The sequence below is a fragment of the Ammospiza caudacuta genome, chromosome 12 (assembly GCF_027887145.1).
Source record: "Ammospiza caudacuta isolate bAmmCau1 chromosome 12, bAmmCau1.pri, whole genome shotgun sequence".
In the NCBI taxonomy this organism is placed as follows: domain Eukaryota; kingdom Metazoa; phylum Chordata; class Aves; order Passeriformes; family Passerellidae; genus Ammospiza; species Ammospiza caudacuta.
Window position 1 is genome coordinate 16,815,997 of NC_080604.1, and position 19,449 is coordinate 16,835,445.

General features: G+C 46.8%; 1 protein-coding gene across 1 annotated transcript in view; it reads right to left on the reverse strand.

The window, feature by feature from the left end:
• Positions 1-19,449, reverse strand: part of LRIG1 (leucine rich repeats and immunoglobulin like domains 1) — a 93,014-nt gene that overhangs the window by 5,413 nt on the left and 68,152 nt on the right. Inside the window, exons 8-16 of the mRNA XM_058812682.1 lie at positions 17,123-17,203; positions 12,160-12,231; positions 10,801-10,872; positions 8,605-8,768; positions 6,435-6,755; positions 4,462-4,743; positions 2,401-2,820; positions 1,012-1,134; positions 281-427 (exon numbers count right to left, since the gene is read on the reverse strand). Coding sequence (XP_058668665.1) covers positions 281-427; positions 1,012-1,134; positions 2,401-2,820; positions 4,462-4,743; positions 6,435-6,755; positions 8,605-8,768; positions 10,801-10,872; positions 12,160-12,231; positions 17,123-17,203 — 1,682 coding nt within the window. The remainder of the gene's footprint in view (positions 1-280; positions 428-1,011; positions 1,135-2,400; positions 2,821-4,461; positions 4,744-6,434; positions 6,756-8,604; positions 8,769-10,800; positions 10,873-12,159; positions 12,232-17,122; positions 17,204-19,449) is intronic.

Genomic DNA, 19,449 nt, shown 5'->3' on the forward strand with positions numbered 1-19,449 from the left:
AATATTTCAAATCAAAATTCCCATCAGCCAGCTGCACAGAATGGCAACTGGGAGCTTTACTCTGCCTCTTTCTGACAGTTCCTCAAATTCCAACTATCCGAGCTTGAGAGAGTATCAAAGCAAGCAGGAGAAAGTAAACTTTCTGTGCTTGCACCTGAGAACCATTATGAGCTTTTTTTTCTCTAAAGGTAACAATTTCTTGTGTCAATGCTGTCTGACTTGGAGGGTTTTGTGATCTGTACAAACACAAAATGCCTTCCCAGATTAATGGGTTTTGTACCTGTCTTATCTGGAACAAGCATTCCATCAGCCATGTCCTCAGTTTTCCAAGTGTCTTTGTTATAGCTGATACACAGCTTGGGCTGCCTACAACCTGCAGCAGGAGCTTCAACATCTGGACACCTTCCAGCATCAGCCTGACACATCCCTGTAACAAACAAACCATCTGGGTAAAGATCACAGCCATCTGCTCATAGTTAAATGACTTGTTGGTCTTACTTACACTGGAAAAGGGATGAAAAATAGAAATGGAGATAAAAGATAATTTTCAGCAAACATTTAACAGAGTAAATGCTGCACAATCTCACAAGGATCTTTGTTCAGAACTCTTAACTTCTCCTTCCTAATGTGCTGTGTTTAAATAGTGTAAAACCCCAACATTTAATTTCAAAGCCTGGAGGCAGGGACAGGCAATGTTAATGCATTTTCTAGTATGACTGTGGGTAACTCTGCTGCCAAAAACAGAATCCAAAATTAGCAAAAAACCAGTCCTTAGGGCCTGACTGAGCAGTTTCTGAAGCAGTCAGCTTGTAGGAACACTTACTCCTGGGAGAGGAGAGCTCTGTGAAGTCAAACACAGATCCCTGCTCTGCATAAATGCAGGAGTTACTTTATAAAGATCTCGCAGATAACTCAGAACAAACACAAACACAGAAGTACTCTGGGCTGAGATTTCTACCTCCCCTGTCAAGTTCAGAGGCAGCACTGCAGAACAATGAAAGCACAGCTCACCATTGCTGTCGATGTGCCCGTTGGGCTGCTGGCTGTCCACGCCAATGGCCACGTCCTGGCGCTCCGAGAGGGTCCCCTGGGAGGACAAGTAGCTTGGCACATCAGGAGGCACTATAGTCTCATCTGGAGCAATGGCAGAAGGGAAAAGTCAGCTCCCAGCAGGATTTTTCAAAGGAAATTCACATTTTCAAGGGGGATTTGGGACCTGATCTAGAACCAGTTGTTTTCTGTAGGTGCACTAGAAACTGAACTACCTAAATATTCCCTTCCCCTCAGAAGCCCCATTCCTGATTTTTCAAAGCTCACAGCTGTGGGAGAGAGTGCTGATAAAGGCACTTTGAGTGTTTGCATGTGGCATGGTCAGTACATTGTAGGTGGAGAAGAACTATTTATTCAGAACAAGTAAATCCTTCTCTTTCCCCTGAAATTCAATCTGTCCTTTGACTTTTACTTCTGCTTCCTGAAGTCAGGAGTAAAAGCATTCTGCAGAACAGGGTGTTTGATTCTCTTAAGCAGGAAATAAGTCTTAAGCCTCTTGGCATTCTCCATTTTCTATCAGGCAATTTCAGCTTCCCCTGCCACACAAAACCAAGTAAAACTCAATTATATTGGGCACGAAGCCATGGATTTTGAGGACTAAAGAAAAGGAGTCATAAAAGAATCCCACTAATACATCACACTTATAATAGGCTATCCAAGACTTCCTACCTAGCCCACGTCTTTAAAAATCCTTTTGTACTCTATCTATCTAAAGCTAAGGAAGGCTGGAAATTCCAAGCAGGCTGGGAAAGTCTTAGGCTGGTTCTTCCATACTTCTGTTTTGTTCAGAGGCTGCATAAGGAGGGCAGGAGATTTTATTCTCACTGCAACATCTATTTCAGCATCAAATTATCCCCTATGAGTATCAGGAGAAAGCAGTAAGTGCTAATTCTTCCTCTAAAAAGTAACAGATACCTCCATCATCAGGGGGGGTATCTGTTATAGCCAACATGGAAAAAGGGATTCCAGCTTCTAAGCCTAATTTTTCAAGTTTTGACTTTGAAGACTTTGACAATACATTTTTCCAACAACCAAGACAGGTTCCCAGCATCACGAACATCATCCAGACTGTCTCAAAAGTTATCATTTATGGTCATGGAAAACCAAAGTAACAAAGCAACAGCTGGAACTACAGCCAAGTGGAAAAGACCTTCCTGAAGAGCAAGCCAAGGGGAGAAATGCAGCTCTGAACATGCTTCAGCAGCAATTGTGAGAGCTGGTTCCAGCCCTGGGAGGCAGGAGAAGCTGCAGTTCCAGGGGACTGTGGGGCTCCCTGCCGAGCTGGCTCAGCCTCGGTGGGATCTCTGCCAGCACAAAAGGTTAGAGGGGACCCGAGGACACTGCAGCTACCTGTGTTGGTGACACTGTACTCCTCACTCTTCTTCCTGGTCTGGTAGATGATGCAGACCCAGACGAGGGAGGTGAGCACGATGCTGCAGACCACGGCGATGGTGATGATGCCCACGGTGGTGCGGTCCTTGCGGCAGCCCAGCGCCTGCAGGATGCTGACGTGGCTGTGCGCGCGCTCCGTGCCCAGCGTGTTGGACATCTCACACGTGTACTTCCCTGCGTCCTCCAGCACCACGTTCCTGACAATCAGCAGCTGGTTGCCCGAGGTGAAGTGGTGCCTTTCTGTCACCACCAGGGGCTGGTCACCCTTCAGCCAGGTGATGCGGGGCGGGGGGCTGCCCGTGGCTTTGCACTGGAGAGCCACGGTCTCGCCGACGGACACCACGTGGTCTTCCAGGGGATGGAGCAGGGATGGTGTCTCTGCGGGAGGACAAGCACAGAAATTGATTTTTAGGGATGGTGTGTAGGAGTGATGGGGGTAGGACGGGCAGGACAGATGGAGATGAGAGATCCCTGTAACCAGGGCTTGGAACTTGGGGTTTGTTGCAAAGAGTCTGGTGCAGGGACCTGCTGGGAGCTGCCAGGCACAGCTCAGAGCAGGCCTGAGAGAAGAGAGGGGTAGGGAGGATGAGAGGGTAAGAGTGTAAAAGGGTAAGAGAGTAAGGGAGTAAAAAAGGTAAGAGAGTGAGGTTCCCGTTACAATACAATAAATCTTCTGTGTTGAATGTTCTGATTCTCACTAACCAATCTACTACAATATACAAATCCTATAGCATTTGCATACAGCCTATAAGAATCACTACATTACCATACTGTGTTACATTTTAAACCTAAAAAACTCCTCTTTGGGCCCCTTCTGCCAAGCTGTAGGGTCTGCTCTGAGCCTTGGGCCTGTCTGCAAGCAGAGGGTATTGTTTGATCAAAAGGGGATCACCTTCAGCCAGCCATATCATTGTTTTCCAGTTGTTAAGTAACTAAGGTTTCTCAAAGCTTGCTTTCATTTCAATCTCACTTATAGTTTCTATATTCTCAAAATCTTTTGCCAGACAATCATATTTATAAGGCTTTCCTGTTTCATCTTCCCCAACAATGGTGTAACAACTGTCCCTAAAATCCCTGTCAGATTTAACAGCACTGAAAGTTCCTCGTGTTCCTGCAGACATAGCAAGGCATGAAGCAAGCACATGCTCAGGAACACAGCACACACAACACACCACAACAGATCTAACAACCACAGCCAAGCTTTCACTTCCCACAACCAACTGGTGTTAAGTTTTCCCAACAAGAAACTTCTGAGGACATATGCCAACAGCTGAAATGTGAATTATTTCACAGAGCAAGAGAGATGAAGTGCAATTTCCTTTTGAAGTCATTTTCCCAGACAGGAAATAAGCTGGTTGGAGGGGCTTCCTTGGCACAAGAGGAGATGCAACTTACAGCTCCTTCTCTTACTTTACAGATATTTTTCATTAGTGAACTACAATGTGAAAGAATGAAACAAGACTAGGCAGACCGTTTGACTCTGCCTCTCTTTTATCTGCAAGTGGTAAAGAGCTTGAATGGCCATCCTTCCCTGTTCCCACTTGTACTTGGCCTCCTGGGGCACTGATGATGGCTTTTTGGGACTACCTAAAAACAGAGGCCAGACAAAATGAGGGGAATAAAAACAGTTAATATTCATTGAAGGGCCTTCAGGTTCATTTAGAGCAGATGAAGTGCCCCCAAGGACAACACCCAAAAATGGATGATGGGTCACAGGTTTTCACACTTTTATCAGTTTGGTCCATTTGCGTATTGGGGGTTAATCTTCCAATTACAGCTTCAGGTAATGAAGTAATTTACCCCAAGTTTACTTCCCCCCCAACTGACTTTTCTCTGCATCTCTCAGGGCCTGAGACAGTGATGTGTCCTTGATTCAGGCCTAGAGAGAAATTGCTCTGTGTGACCAAAATGGAGGAACAGTAACACTCTATATGCAGTTTAGAGCCATACACTGAAGAACTGTAGGATTACAACCACATGAAAAAATTGCAAACACACAAAAACCCAAAGGATCCCTACCCAGCACGGTGAGGGTGGCGTTGGCCAGCACGGAGCCCGCCGAGTTCTGAGCCGTGCAGCTGTAGACGCCCATGTCCTCCACCTTGACGTCGGTGATGAAGAAGACGTCGTCGTCGGGCATGACGTGCATGCGGCGCTCGCGGGCCGCGGGGAAGTCGGTGCCGCCGTCCTTCTGCCAGGCGATCTGCGGCGCGGGGTGGCCCTCGGCCGCGCACTCCAGCCGTGCCGTCGTGCCCGTCCGGCTCGTGATGTCGTGGGGGGTCTTGATAAATGATGGAAGCACTGATAGAGGAAAAACAAGAAATGAGTGTGAGTGGTTCTGCGGGGGAAACATCATCTTCTGGGTGGTTCTGTTCTCCTTCCCACAGAGGCCCTCGGCTGCGCACTCCAGCCGCGCCGTTGTGCCCGTCCGGCTCGTGGTGTTGTGGGGAGTCTTGATAAATGATGGAAGCACTGATAGAGGAAAAGCAAAAAAAGGCTGTGAGTGATTCTGTGGGGAAACATCATCGTCTGGGCGGTTCTGTTTTCCTTCCCACAGAGGGATTAAGGTGGTCCTCAGCCGTGCACTGTGATAGTGTTCGCAGGGGTCTTAGGATGAGGGAAGATATGAGGATCTGACTCCATGTTTCAGAAGGCTGATTTATTATTTTATGATATATATTGTATTAAAACTAGACTGAAAGAATAGAAGAAAAGATTTCATGACAAGGTAAGCTAAAAATAGAAAAAGAAGAAGAATGATAACAAAACTTTGTGTCTTGGACAGAGAGTCTGAGCCAGCTGACTGTGATTGGTCATTAATTAGAAACAACTAACATGGGCCAGTCAAAGATCTACCTGTTGCATTCGACAAGTTCCTGAGGCTTCTCAGGAGAAAAAATCCTAAAGAAAGGATTTTTCAGAAAATGTCATAGCTACAGCACACTCCAGCCATGCCGTTGTGCCCATCCAGCTCATGATGTTGTGGGGGGTTCTGATAAATGATGGCAGAACTAACAGAGGAAAAGCAAGAAGAGGGTGTGAGTGACTCTCTGGGGAAATAACATTTTCTGGGCAGCTCTCCTTTCCTCCCCACAGTGGGATTAAGGTGACAGTTACCCACAGGCAGGAAGATGGCTCTGAACTGTTGGGGACTGACCCCATGTTTCTAGAGAATACACCTGTCTGCAGAGTCCATGACACCCCCAACTCAGATCATTAGAGCTGGGATTAAAGCTAATTTTCTTCTGTGAAAACAATCTGTTATCTCTCCTACAGAGAACTTCCAACTGCTACTTCCCTCTTCTTTGCACCCTTTTATATTTTCATTTTCATTGGGCAAAGAATCTACCTGAGCAGCCAAAGAGCAGCAGCTCAAGCCGCTAAAAACATGCGTGCTTGGCTGCATGGCATCCAACACAAAATGGTGTGTGCTCCTCACAGGGCATTTCCCAGCATCCACTGAGATACATACAGCTGCTGTGCAGAGGTTAAGAGCTCACCATCAGGAATAGACCCTCAGGAACAAGGAACTGTGTGGCATTCCCATCCTCTGAAAAAATCCCTTCACCCAGGATTTTTCTCCTGGAAAGCTGAGAAACCTCAGAGAAAAGGGAAACAAGTATTATCTCATTTGCTTCTCCTGTGTTGTGCTCATGTGTGGAATGTGTTTGGAGATTGTTTCATTGGATTTGGGTGTGAATTGTTTTGGATCATTGGCCAATCAGGGCCAAGCCGTGTCGGGACTCTGGAGAGAGCCATGAGTTTTCATTATTATCTTTTTAGCATTGTGTGAGTATCCTTTCTGTATTCTTTAGTATAGTTTAGTATAGCATCCTTTAATATATTATAGCATCATAATATATTTAGAACATGGAGTCAGATTCATCCTTCCTCCCTTCATCGGGGCACCCCACAAACACAACAGAATTGTACCACAATTCAGCAGCAGCTCAGGCTGAGGAGAAGAAGAGGAGGAAGCAGCTCCCACTCACCATTGACGGTGAGCCTGGCCTTGTTGGAGTAGGTGGAGCCGAAGTGGTTGGTGATGACGCACTGGTAGCGGCCCTCGTGCGCGAAGGTGACGTGCCGCAGGTGCAGGATGGTGGTGCACTCCATCACCTCCCCGTCCTTGGCGCGCACGTGCGCGAAGTTCTCGATCTCGGCGTTGTGCAGCATCTCGTTGTCCTTCTTCCAGGCAAACACCATGGGGGAGCTGCTGCTGCTGGCTGCCAGGCAGGTGAAGCGGATGTCCTTGCCCAGCACAGCCACCGTCGTCTCGGGCTGGATGATGATCTGGGGCTTGGGGAAATCGTCTGGGAAGAAAGAGCAGCAAGAAACAGTCAGTGCTGGGCTCTGAGGGGAGGCTGGAGCAAGCCAGGAGGTGAAATGAGAAATCAGCAGTGCTCTGTAGAGCAGGTGTGCCGCACACAGCTCTGCTAAGTCATTGGTTTATGTGGGATTGTTGTTCCTCTGAGATGGTACTGAGTGACCTCAGACACCTACAAGACACCCAGCTCCTTCACCAAGTGAATCTGAGAAAGATACTATGCTCTGAAGAAGATATTCAGACTGAATTTAAAACCTCACCTCCAGACCTCTACTGACATGAAGTAGGAGGGGAGAGGGCATTTAAAGGGCTGGAAGCGTTACCTCCAGGGAAAATTGCTCACAGGTTTTAGTGAGGTGGGGATTGGTCTCTTCTTCCGGGCAACAGCCTCAAGTTGTGCCAGAAGAGGTTTAGATTAGCTAACAGGAAATCTCTCTTCCCCAAAAAGGCTGTCAGGCACCAGAATGAGCTGCCCAGGGACCAGGGAGGTGGTGGAGTCACCATCCCCGGAGGTATTTAAATCATGTGTCATTGTGGCACTCAGGGCCCTGGTTTAGTGGTGTGTTTGGCTGCAGGAAGTTAACAGTAAGTAAGTTAAAGTTAAAAGATCTTAGAAGTCTTTTCCAGCCTAAAGGACTCCATGACTCTCAAAGCAGAAGCAGCTGTATTTGCCTGTCACCCGACCAGGGTGGAAAGCTTTGCACACTCTCTCTCTGCCCTGAAGACTGTTGGTTTTAGCAAGGTTCCAAGCAGATTCATTTATTAGGTTTCTACAAATGGTGTAATTTAATATTTGACTAAGGTTTAATTAAACAGCCAGGCCTCTGGAACCAGGACTACTAGTGCCTGGAGGACTTGGCAGGCAGCGAGAGCAAAGCTGCTTTTGCTTTGTGATGTTGCTGTGGGGATGGAGCTTTCAGGATCTCTCCTTCCAGATGAGCACAGCAGGGCTCCCTCCCAGCCTGCTCAGACAGAGGCCACCTAGGCAGAGAGTGTCACAGGGGGATCAGGAGGGACCCTGGAACAAAGCTTCTGCTCCCTGTTCAGTGCAAGTCATGCATTCAGCTCAGTTAAATACTGTTTGCAAAAGCTCATTTTTCCTTCAAACAGCCATGTGCAGCTCCACCCAGGATCCTCACTGGTTGGCTCCACTGCACAGGGTTTGGCTCCCAAACCAAGCCTTTCTTTTCCCCAAAACCTGGATGCCTGAGCAGCACTGATTTGGCCTCTTCTGATCATTTAAATTTCTTTATGAGAAAGGTAGTAGATGTTTATGTGCGCTGGTATTAAGTAAAGCTGCTTTGAAACCATAGCTCAGGTGCAGAGTGAGCTGCAGTATTTGGGTGGGCCTTACTGGCCCCAAAGAAGCAGCTGTGATGGAGGGATTCCCCTCTGGGTTTTGTTTTTAACTCTTTGTTGTCTCCAAGAGGGAGAAGAGATGGGTGAAGAACACAAATCCACAGAAGAGCTCAGAACACTGCAGAAGGAAAAAAAATTACAGCTGCAGGCTTGATACTATCAAACTGAGAGGACTGGGGAAGTGTCTGTGCAGCCCCATCTGGAAGTGGAACAGCCCTTAGTCCCTTTTGATTTAATACTCAGGGAGCCCTGTAAGGAATACTCTGGATGCAAGCAATGCACTGTGTGGTTTTAGTGGGAAATAAATTGTAGCCAATGACAAATTTTTTAAATGCAGGCTTGGGCTTCCTTTGATCCCACTGAATAACAAAACAAAACAGAAACCCTCTCATAATAACATGCTGGTACTCAAAGAAAATGTTTCCCAAGTGACTCCTACCCTTCACACAACCTCAAAACACACAGGCAAGACTTACCACACACAAAACTCTCTGGCTGGATGGCAAAAATGCTCTTGCTCTTCAGTGACTCAGGATGGGCACAGGTGGCCACCACAAAGGACTGCAGCTCCTTCTCCACCAGCCACTGGGGCAGCCACTTGAGCTGGCAGTCACAGAGGAAGCTGTCACTGTTAATGTGCCTGCAGGGAAACAGAACCAACACCAGCCTGCTGTCAGTCCTGCACGGAGGGAAGGCTGGGAAACTCACAGCCCTTTCATGTTAAACAAGGGTGGAAGGATCAAAAAGGACTGCAGGGATGTCCTGGAGGCACTGAAGGTGTCACAGGCATGACACAAATAGAGAAACCCTCTCCTGCACTGCAGTGACACTCTGCAGCTCCTTGTAATTATTAACCAGCCCCCAGAGTGATCCCCAGGAACAGACAAGACATATCAATGAGCTCCTGCTCTGCTGCTCTGCCCCTCTGGGGTTTGAGCCTTTGGTAGGGACCAAATTCAACATTTGGCTGCTGACCAGAGAGAGAGGAGACCCAGCTCCCACTGAAAGAAAGGCTTTGAGTTCCCTCCATGGCAGAGCAGTCAGCAGAGAGGCCCTGCCTTCCACAAGGTGACCCTGGAGTTGTGTTTAGTGATTAAAAGAAGCAGCAGAAGAGAAATGACCAAAGATATTTGTGTAAACCCCACAGGAACAGTAACTAGTCTGGAAAACAGAACACACAAACATTTCTCAGCATCCTGAGTTCCAACTCCACCATTGTAAGAGTCTGTAATTCTCTGATCCAACACTAGGAAAAGAGGTGTGAAAAAGGGGCAAAGAAAAAGGGAGCTTTGGGATTAACGTGGGTTCTTTTTAACATTCTGCGCCAAATTATGGCCCAGTGTAACTCAAAGGCCAGTGAAGAATTGTAAATTTACACAAATAGGGCATTCATACTTTGGTTTGCAAAACTCATTCTGATCCTTGGAATTGAATGTGAGGATGTTCAGAGACTGGAAAATGCTCCAGAGAGAGCTCCTGCCCTGCAATCCTACAAGCTGTGCAAGAGCAGGGTATCAAGAGCACAGCAGAATCCCAACTCCAGCACTGCACTACAAGATGTGAATCTCCTGCCAATTTTCTACCCAATACCTCAGGAAATCCTGAAGTTTGAAATGAGCAGGGAAGGTAAAAAGGGAAAATTGACTGGAGAGGGAGGGAATATGGGATTTCACTTTTCAAAGCTGTCCATTTTCCTGTTCTAGAAAGATGTGTAGCCTCTAACACATATGATGACATAAAAACCTCCTGGGTACTTGGGACAGGTCAGGAGATCCTTCAGCACAATTCATTCTGCATGTAAATGGCCTCTATCTGAACTTCTCCCTTTTATAAACATTCCTTCACAATATGTGGGATCTCACTATCTCTCACTAATAAGATCAATCCTTCATCTCAATTTTGTTTCAAGTGCCAGTGCAGAAGATAAAGTTTTTAATCACATAACAGACACACAGTGTTTATCTTCTTCACTCCCAGTCACTGGTATCAGGTGTCACTGCCAGCAGTGACCATCTGATTCCCATTTCCAATGTCAGGAGCAAGAACCTGTACCTGCCCAAATACCAAATAAATGATTCTGTGTTCCACAGACACTGCACTACTCTGGGGCATAGCAACACACTGACAGTGGATTAAATATTTATGGAGAAGAGGAGAAAAGGAAACCAGGCAAGACTGGAAACAGTGTCTGATAACAGTGCAGAGCCCCAGCCTGGAGCACAAGCAGCAGCTCTGATAACACATCTGTATTTTTACACCAGAAGGCTGAATGACAAGTGGATGCAGTTCAAATGGTGCTTATCACTGCAGTATCAGTCCTGTGTGTGAACCCTAAACACAGGAACAGCAAGGGAGCACATGGGCCACTGGGAATTAAATCCATGGTGCTGTGAGCAGGAGAGCTGGCTAGCAGGAGCAGGGCTGGACTTCCTGAATGGAGATGGATAATTGCACAGGCACAAACCTGCTGGAAGAAGCTGTCCCTGTGATCTAATTTCACTCACTATTACATGCAATGACAGCTCCTGATGTGTAAAAATACCCCCCAGAGGAGGATGCAGGGGAGGGGGAAATGAATGAATGGCAGTGTGGGTAACAGCAGTGCTGCTCTGAGGTGCAGGGCCAGGAGGATCCCTCCTGCCTGGGTGGGTGTGAGCAGGACAATCACTTACAGCTGCTTCAGGCTCCTCATCCTGGCAAAGGCATCGGCTTGGATGGAGCGGATGGCGTTGTCCCCCAGGTTCCTGCAGGCACAACCACAGGGAGGGTCAACAGAGGAGATGCCATGGCTGGGACAGAGCCTCTCACAGTGATTTAAGCAATGACTCCAGTAAAAGGTGGTTTGGTAGCTCCTTGTTAAGGCCTTCAGCACTTACATAGAAATGTTGCTCAAAACGCCTTTGTATTATTAAAGCATTGCTGAACAACAGCCAGCCAACAAAAATTACACTTAACTGAATCACTAAGACATTCCCTACCCCATCTTCTCACTGCATTTTCTCAGTCTGAGCTACTTCCATCATCCATAGCTCAGAAATTCCTCAGCCCCCTCAATAACCAAAGATAGTCAGGAATGTGTACCCCAGGCTAGACCTTCAGCAAACATAAAAGAAAGCAAATACTTGCACTAAGCAGCATCTGAGGAATTATTTGAAAATGATTTGGAGAGGATACTGTTGGATTTAGAAAAACATCCCAGTATTTCCAAAGGAAGGGGTTAAAGCCTTTCCTCACAACTATTGCTAATTAAAAATATAATTTGCTCTCTGAAAAAGCAGTGTCAGATTTGGGGCTGAAGTTTACTAAGTGACATGTAGGGCAGATGAGCACTGCCTAAAGAGGACAATCTCAGTAGGGCATTAAGGGCACCTTTATTTGGGAATGTACACCCAGTCAGGCAGCCCAAACCTTTCAGTGTGCTCTCAATGGCCACAACATTTCATACAATCAACAGCCAATAAAACATGTAGAGCACAGTCACATATACTTTAACTTGTCTTAACCCAAGAAAGGAGGTTATTAATGAATCACTGCTGGAGTCATCAGCCTTGGGACACAGAAAAAAAGATTACACAGAGGCAGCCAAAATTCACTTCTTGCAAATGGCTCTAAGAGGGTTGTGCTGAATGGGGATGTTGAGTGGGGATGCATCAAACCCAGTCATCCGTAACATGTGGCATTGCCAGAGCCTGGTTTAGGAGGGAGTTGGGGCAAAGGAGGAGAGAGTGCTGTGCCTGCACCAGCCCCTTTTCATTGCTAACTGCCTGCAAAAAGCAGTAATGTGCAAGTCAAGGTGATACTCTCAAAAAATTAGGAGCATGTAAATTTCCCATATGTTCTATAACTTTGTTCCTGGCACAAAAAAAGGCCAAAGTTGAGGCGGACTTATAATGAGAAGGAAGCAGGTGGGCCCCACAAATGGACTGGCTTCTCAGTTTACAAAGACACTATTAAATTGCTAGCAGATTTCTCAAGCAGCTCCTTTTGGCAGACCCCCCTTCCCAAACTCTGAGGCATGGTGGGTTACTCACAGGTGCTCCAGAGCCTCCAACCCTGAGAACGCCTTCTTGGCCACCGACTTGATCTTGTTTCCAAACAGAGTTCTGCAGTTTCCAAACATCCAGTGCCAGATAAACAGAAAGAAAATGGGGAGAGGGGGGAAAAAAAAAGAAAAAAAAAAAAAAAGGAACACAATTAGTATGGCTTTATCTGATATACACACTCAGTGTAAGTCCCAGGAAATCTGAACTGCACAGAGATTAAGAGGGCTGAAGCACACTCGCTTTCCTGCTCCTGAAATGAAATCCTTTTATCTGTATTTGAATTTAATAGTGATGACAGCACAGAAGGGAATGTGCCATATCATGTAAAAAGGCAGGTTTGCTCCTGTGCTTGGGAACCAGCTTGCTGAGTAACAGAAGGTCCCCTCTGTTCTTCACAGGCTGGCTGTGGACAGGATTAAGTGCAGTGACAGCTTAACAAGATATTGGTTTCTCCCCACAAACTTTTCATTTCTGACTTCTTCCCAGACAGGAAGAAGAGTGGTGATTTATCCCCTGGTGCTTGGCCTGAGCAGCCATCAGCACTCAGAGCTGAGGGCTGCCCTGGGCTGCACACTCACACAGCAGCTGACTGCAGGCACTGCTCATTCCTCATTGTTAAATAGGACAGCAAAGCAGTACCATGCAACAGATCCTAGCCAAGGGACAATTTCAAGGAGCAAAAGGCAGATCAGGTAATGTGCAGAGCTGAGGAATGGGTTTGTGTGCATCTGTGACCAGAGAGCATTCCTCTGAATCAGCAGTGGCATGAGGGGGCTATCACCCAGCTGGAGAGATCCCAGCCCAGCTGCCATCTCCAGAGCAACAGCTCTCCATAAATATTGACCAGGGTTTGTGCCAAATGGATAGTCCCCTCACCTGTTTTAATAAAACATCAACCACTGTCATCAATTAGGAACTGCTTCCTTCCCCAGGCTCCCCCTAGGGTTCATCCTCCAGGTGCCTCTGTTATCACCACGTGGTGTCCAGGGCAAGCCATCACCCACGCCTCAGGTGGAAAAAGGGCTTATCTGGTGTGCCCTTTTTGATTGGTGTGCCCTACATTTGATTTTGAGTTTTCATTCAAGAGCTGCCCTTCAGTACAGGGTGTGAAGGCCATTTCTGCACCCCAAAAAGACTTACAGCTATGATGGCCCCACTGCTTGCTCACTGACCAGGGAGAAGAGTTCAAGATGGAGCATGTGCAGCCATTCCATGAGCAAACACACTTCCAAGAACTTGTCAAGGCTTTCCACAAAGCACTTTTCAAATGTCAGAATAATTTGGTTATATATTGGCTCCAGGAAAGCCCAGTCTCAAATACCCCCAGCACCAAAGGATGTGTGCAGTCATGTGTGCCATCATTTGATAAAAGGGATGCTGCATTAATGAAGGCTTTGAGAAATCCATTAGAATGATTAATACAGTAAATAATTTACTATATGTAAACTCTGATCAAATAGCTGCATCCACACACACAGATTTCTGCAGCCATATTCCTAATAAATGTGCTTTAAGGACAAGGTGAGGATAAAGTAAGGACTAAAGGAAATGGCCTCAAGCTGTGCCAGGGGAGGTTTAGATTAGATTTTAGGAAAAATTTCTTCAGAGAAAGGGTTGTAAGCATTGAACAGACTGCCCAGGGAAGTGGCAGAGTCACCATCCTTGGAATTGTTCAAAAACATGTGGATGTGGCACTTCAGCACATGGTGATGGTGCTAGGTTAATGGTTGGACTTGATGATCCTAAAGACCTTTTCCAACTTTTATGATTCTAATGGAAGTTAGATGGGAAACTGCTGCTGAAAAGATTATGCTGAGCTTGGGTTTGATAGCTGCAGATTTCTATTACTGTTCAGTGGATTTTGGTCTTTGAAAATTGGATACTGCTGCTATCTGTTTAGTTATCTGTGCACAGATAAGGAGTGCATCTGGGGAAGGGAATACACAGCTACAGCACATGTGAAGGTGCACACAGCTCAATGCCTGGACATAAAAAATGCCTAACACACATAACAAGTCAGGCCTCAGCAAACTCATTACTCCTTGCAACTAATTTCAATTAAGTGCCTCTACAAATGCCAGAGTTTGAACCTAGAGGCCCCCATCAAAGGGCTGTGAAGGCTGGAATCTGAAGGCAGCAGAACACAGCCACAATTACCCATCCCACTGCTGCCTGAACCTCCTCCAGGGGCAGAGCCCAGCACAAGCTCTCCTGGAGACTGCACCAGGGTAATTACATGCCAAGCACACAGTTCACTGCAGCCTTTTCTCCTCCAGCCAGTTTTGCACCTGCAGGAAGATCTCGCTGAGTGAGCCATCAAAAAGCTAGTTACGTTTAGCAGCTTGAATAATTAGGAACCTCCTTGCTCCACAGCGATTCCACCGGTGCTTTTTATGCTCCAGTGCTTCTCAACTCCCTCTTTCTTCAAGCAACATTTTAATTTAAGCCTGTGCTCTCCATCCTGGAGAGTTCATATATAATTCAGGGAAGGCTAAAGTGACTGGCCTCTCCATCTCTGTTTAACACCTTCATGTCAGCGAACAACCCTCTCTGTGCTAAATCCTTTCAGAGGCTAATCTGTGCCAGATCAAAGGGGAAGGGCTTTTAAGGCAATCTCCACAGAGCTGAGGTGATTATTAATTCATTGGAAGGTCTCCTCTGAAGTGCCCATTTATTTTTTGTATGCTAATGCATTTAAAGAGGCTGACGGTTTAAACACAGGTCCTAAATCACACAGTGAAATGTTTGCTGAAAGGGCTGATATTTTATTTACAAAAAAATCCTGATACTCACTTCAGCCTTAGAAATCACCAGTTTGGGATTTATGTGCTGATAAGCTAAAGAGTTCCGAGGAGATCCCTTTAGAAGTGATCATTCACGAGTATTCTCAAGATGTCTCAAAAATAAATAATAATTAAATAATTTTATTTTCTGAGCGTTTTTTAGCTTTACATGCTGGCTGACAGTGAACAATCCCAGCAAGCTGTCTGTCCCACAGCAGGTAATTAAACCACTCCTGCCTGCCCCAAACCAACCTGATCCACATGCTCAGAAATGTGCTGCAATCCCCTGCACAAACCCTCCCTGCACAGATCCCTCAGCCAGCCACAGAGCTGGCCTGAGTCCATGAGCAGTGACAGGCATCACTCAACAGAGGAAATAAAGACATGAACCAAACTCCCTTAGGCTTGCACAAGCCCTCAGTGCATCCTGGGCTAACAGCAGCCCAAGCTCCATTTTCTGGAGGTGTTCCTGGGTTGCGCTGGGTGATGAACATCACATCAGGCCAGGGCATTTTCCAGGGGACAGCCATAGCTGCTGTGCCCAGAGCTGCCAGCACACAGCCCCACAGGCTGCCCCTGCTCCCCTCCTTCCTCCTCCTGCTCCTTGCTGCTCCTCCTGGCCTCTGCCTGACCCCCACAGCTCATCAGGCCTCACTGCTCCTGCTTTCCAAGGCAATTCTTCTGCTGAGCTTTCTTTCCATGCTGTCTCCTCTGGACTTTTCACCACTCTCCTGTTATCCGCACCCAGCATTTCTACCACATCCTAAACCACTAGTTTTGCTCCCATGCCACTGGCCCTGTTGGGAGGATGCACCACCAGGACAGCTCTCTCCTGCTCCTTTCCACCACTTTCTCTCCCTGTCAAAGCAGCACTACAGACTCACAATCCTTGCAGCCTGCAAATCCCACTGGACAGAGTCTCTGCTCCCATCACCCTTCCAGCTGCTCACATGCTCTCACTGATTTCTTCAGACAAACCAAACACTTCAGTCAGGCAGCCAAGAACTCTTCTACCCACCACATCTGCTCCTCTGCCTCTTTTCTGGCAGCCATGGGAAGATTCCCTGACTCTGCATGCACAGCAGTTCTTACTCACTTCTCTCTCACCCCCACACTGCCTCTGCTTCCCTGCCTGGCTCCCCCTGTCCTTAAATCCTCCTCTGCTTCTGCCCCACCTTCCATGCAGCTGCAGCTTGGTGCCCTCAGCAGCAATGAAATGCCCTCTCTGTCTGTGATTGCAGATTTGTCCCCTCTGAGCACTGCATCCCCACAACCCCTGCCTGTCCCTCTGCCCCAGGAGTCTCTGATGAGAGCGTGACAGTGTCCCTCCTCCTGCCAGGATTCATTGCAGCCATCTGCTCTGCATCGAGGTGCTTTTACTGCACCTCTGGCTGTGCCATGCCAGCAGCACAGACAGCAGCACAGGGGGGGCACTGGGAACCTCAACAAAGGCAAGAGGTAATGATTAGAGACTCTTGATTTGTCACAAGCCATCAGAGGCACCTCTGACAGGGCTGATTTATCTCCCCCTGTTTCAAATGGGACAGGGATTGCAGAGAGCAATGTGAAAATCCTGGCCAAGGCCAGGCAAGCCATAAACATTTGCAAGGCGCATGCTTGCCTCGGGAGCCTTTTTATCTCCTCAAGAGCCTGAGCCCCATGGTGCCTTTTATTGTCACTGCACATGGAACTGAGCCCAAAAGATCACTCTCAGAAAGAGTATCCCACAGAAAGGAATCCTGTTTCAACCCTCTGCTGCAGCAGGAAGTGGGGAGATTTTTCTCTTCTGCTTATTGTTATTTGCTGCATCAATCAGTGCCTGGCTGCACACTGCAAGGGGTCGGTTTTGTTGCTTGTTTGCTTTTGGGAGTGAGGAATGGTTGTGCTGAGTTTTATACGTGAAAACAGCTTAAATTCCTCTCTGTGTCTGAACTGCAGTGTGGCACTGTCTGCTCACCATTTAGAAAGGGAATAATTGCCTCATACCTGCTCAAAAACCACATTTGCACTCTTGCAGTGAGCCCGCAAAACTACCACAGCACATCAGATTTTCTGCTGATTTTTGTCTTGTTCCAAGGTGAGAGAGGCTGCATAAAAAGGGACAGACCCAACCCCACACAGGCACACACCAAAACTGGCTTGCAGAACCCAAGCCCAGGGATACTCACAGCTTGCTCAGGTTTTCCAGGCCTGTGAAGGCTCCATTGGTATCTTCTATTGTGCCTGAGATGTCGTTGTGGTCCAGCTCCCTGGGGAGAGCACAAGAGAGAGCTCAGAATCACCACCTCAGTCCCAATGTTACAAACAAGTGGAGGAAACTATGTTTTAGAAGGCTAATTTATTATTTTATCATCTATATTATATTAAAGAATACATGAGAGCTTCCCATTTTCTCCTGACAGTTACCAGAAAATGCAGAGTCCTGCAGCAAAGCAGCACCAATCACTTCTCCTGCCCTGGAATGGTGCATTCCAGACAGAGCTTGCCCCTTGCTAAAATCCTCTGAGACAACTACTTTTTACCAAGCAGGTTTCTGTCCTTTTCTAGTTCTGCACATCCAAACAGGAGGAAAATTAAAATAAAGTGCCAAAATTAAACTGAAAGGAACAGCTGTCCTTAAATGCTGCTACCATGAAATAAGATCACTTTCAGTGTATACATGTATTTGTCTAAAGCTGAATCTTAGGAAGATGATTTGGTGTATTTTCTACAAAGCTGCATTTTTTCTGGCAATGAACTTGAAAACTCAACAAAGGAAAGTGCCAGCATCACTACACCAGCCTAACTCTGTATAAGCATTTGAAAAAAAACCAAGAGAATTCCTTTTTCAGTTAGCTTCTTTTGGCTTTCAAATTGACCATCAATTACAAGAGTCAAAGAGGTCTGAAGAAAAACAAGCACACAGAACAAACACAGAGATCCACAAAAGCTGTTTGAACAGACTGTTTAGAAATCCTTCCCTCCCAGCTTTTGAATCCAGCTAGCAATGAGTACCCAGCAACACAGACAGAAATTCATCATTTCCAATGTTAAGTAAAAAGAAAGAACAACTAAATAGGCTTTGTTGGTTTTGTTACATCACTCTGATTTAAAACCTGGCAAAACACAGCACCAAAGCAAACTTCAGCATCTAGATAACCCCTGAGCCCTCAGGTACTCCTTTCACACCTTTTGAAGATGATTATCAGAACGTTTCCAGACAAAAAAATATTAAGACCAAATAAAGAAAAACCAAGTCCCCTTGCATTTTGCAACACTCCAGACACAGCCAACACAGTGTGGCTTCTGGGCAGCACAAATACACAGTAACTCACGGGAAGGGAAAATAAATTTAAAAGAGAGCCCACTTTCAATACGGGAATGGTTTCCCTCAGCTGGCTCAGTTTGCTCCTTTTTCTGCTTTAGGGTGAACCAAAGATGAGAAGGGAGATGGCCAAAAGCCACAATTCCCGTTTCTCAGCTGGCTAAAGCCTGTGACCTGCATCTCACATCCCTGGAGAGCCCTGGCCTCAGCCAGCACCACTGTGGGTGTCAGGGTGATCTGTGGGATGCTCTGTGCCAAAGGCATGGACAAAATGGGGGCACACAGAATGCTGTGGTGGCCAAAGAGATGGATCCAGGACAATGCTTTGATGTGCTGGCATTTCCAGCACCATCCTAGTGGGACAGGAGCAAATCCATCCTCCTGGAGCTCAGTTTCTACATTTTCCTTAGGCTTGCCAAGCCCATGTCCCTTGTTCTGTTTGTTTTTTTAAGGGAAAATCCCTTCTCAGACATTTCTCCTCTTCAGTTTCACCACGGGCTACTGGTCTTTGGAGCAGCAAAGCCTTTCCCATGGCAGAGGCAGAGAAGTGGGAACAGCCTGTAGGAGCTCTGACACACACTTTTATTAATTGACTGCCACACATTGTGCCTTCTTGAAAAAGGGAAAGAAAATGGTATTGCTTGTTCATCCAGTGGCAACTCAAAGGTTTAGTGTTAGAAAGGAGGAATAAAAAACCTTTTTAACAAATGAGTGAAAATAGAGAGAGGGAGAAAAAAAGAGTGGGGTATTTTGGCCCAGCTCTCTTTGTATCCCAGCCCCTCTCCCAGCCCCTGTTGCCAATTTCCTATTCTTTCTGGCTGGCTGAGCCTGAATGCTCGCAGCCTTGTTAATCATTGTGCTCAGAGGTCTCCAGGCCTGACCTCCATTTGAATAGCTCCACATTTCAGCAGTTTCACACCCACCAAAGGCTCCCCAACAATAGCCCATAATTAAAGCATGCTCAGCTCTTTTTCACCAGGTGCAGGACCCAATGGGCCTTTCTCTTTATTAAATTAGAGCTCGCTCACACACTCCACCTCCCCCCCTCTGCCCTGGACATAAAAGAGGCTCCACATTCAGTGCAGAGCAAAGAGAAGGAGCAGTTTCCCTTCCCCTCCATTTTTCTTTGGAAACCTTTAGTTCCGGTCCTGACAGCTGCCTCAGAGAGGTCCCTTCTCAATGCCCAGGGCC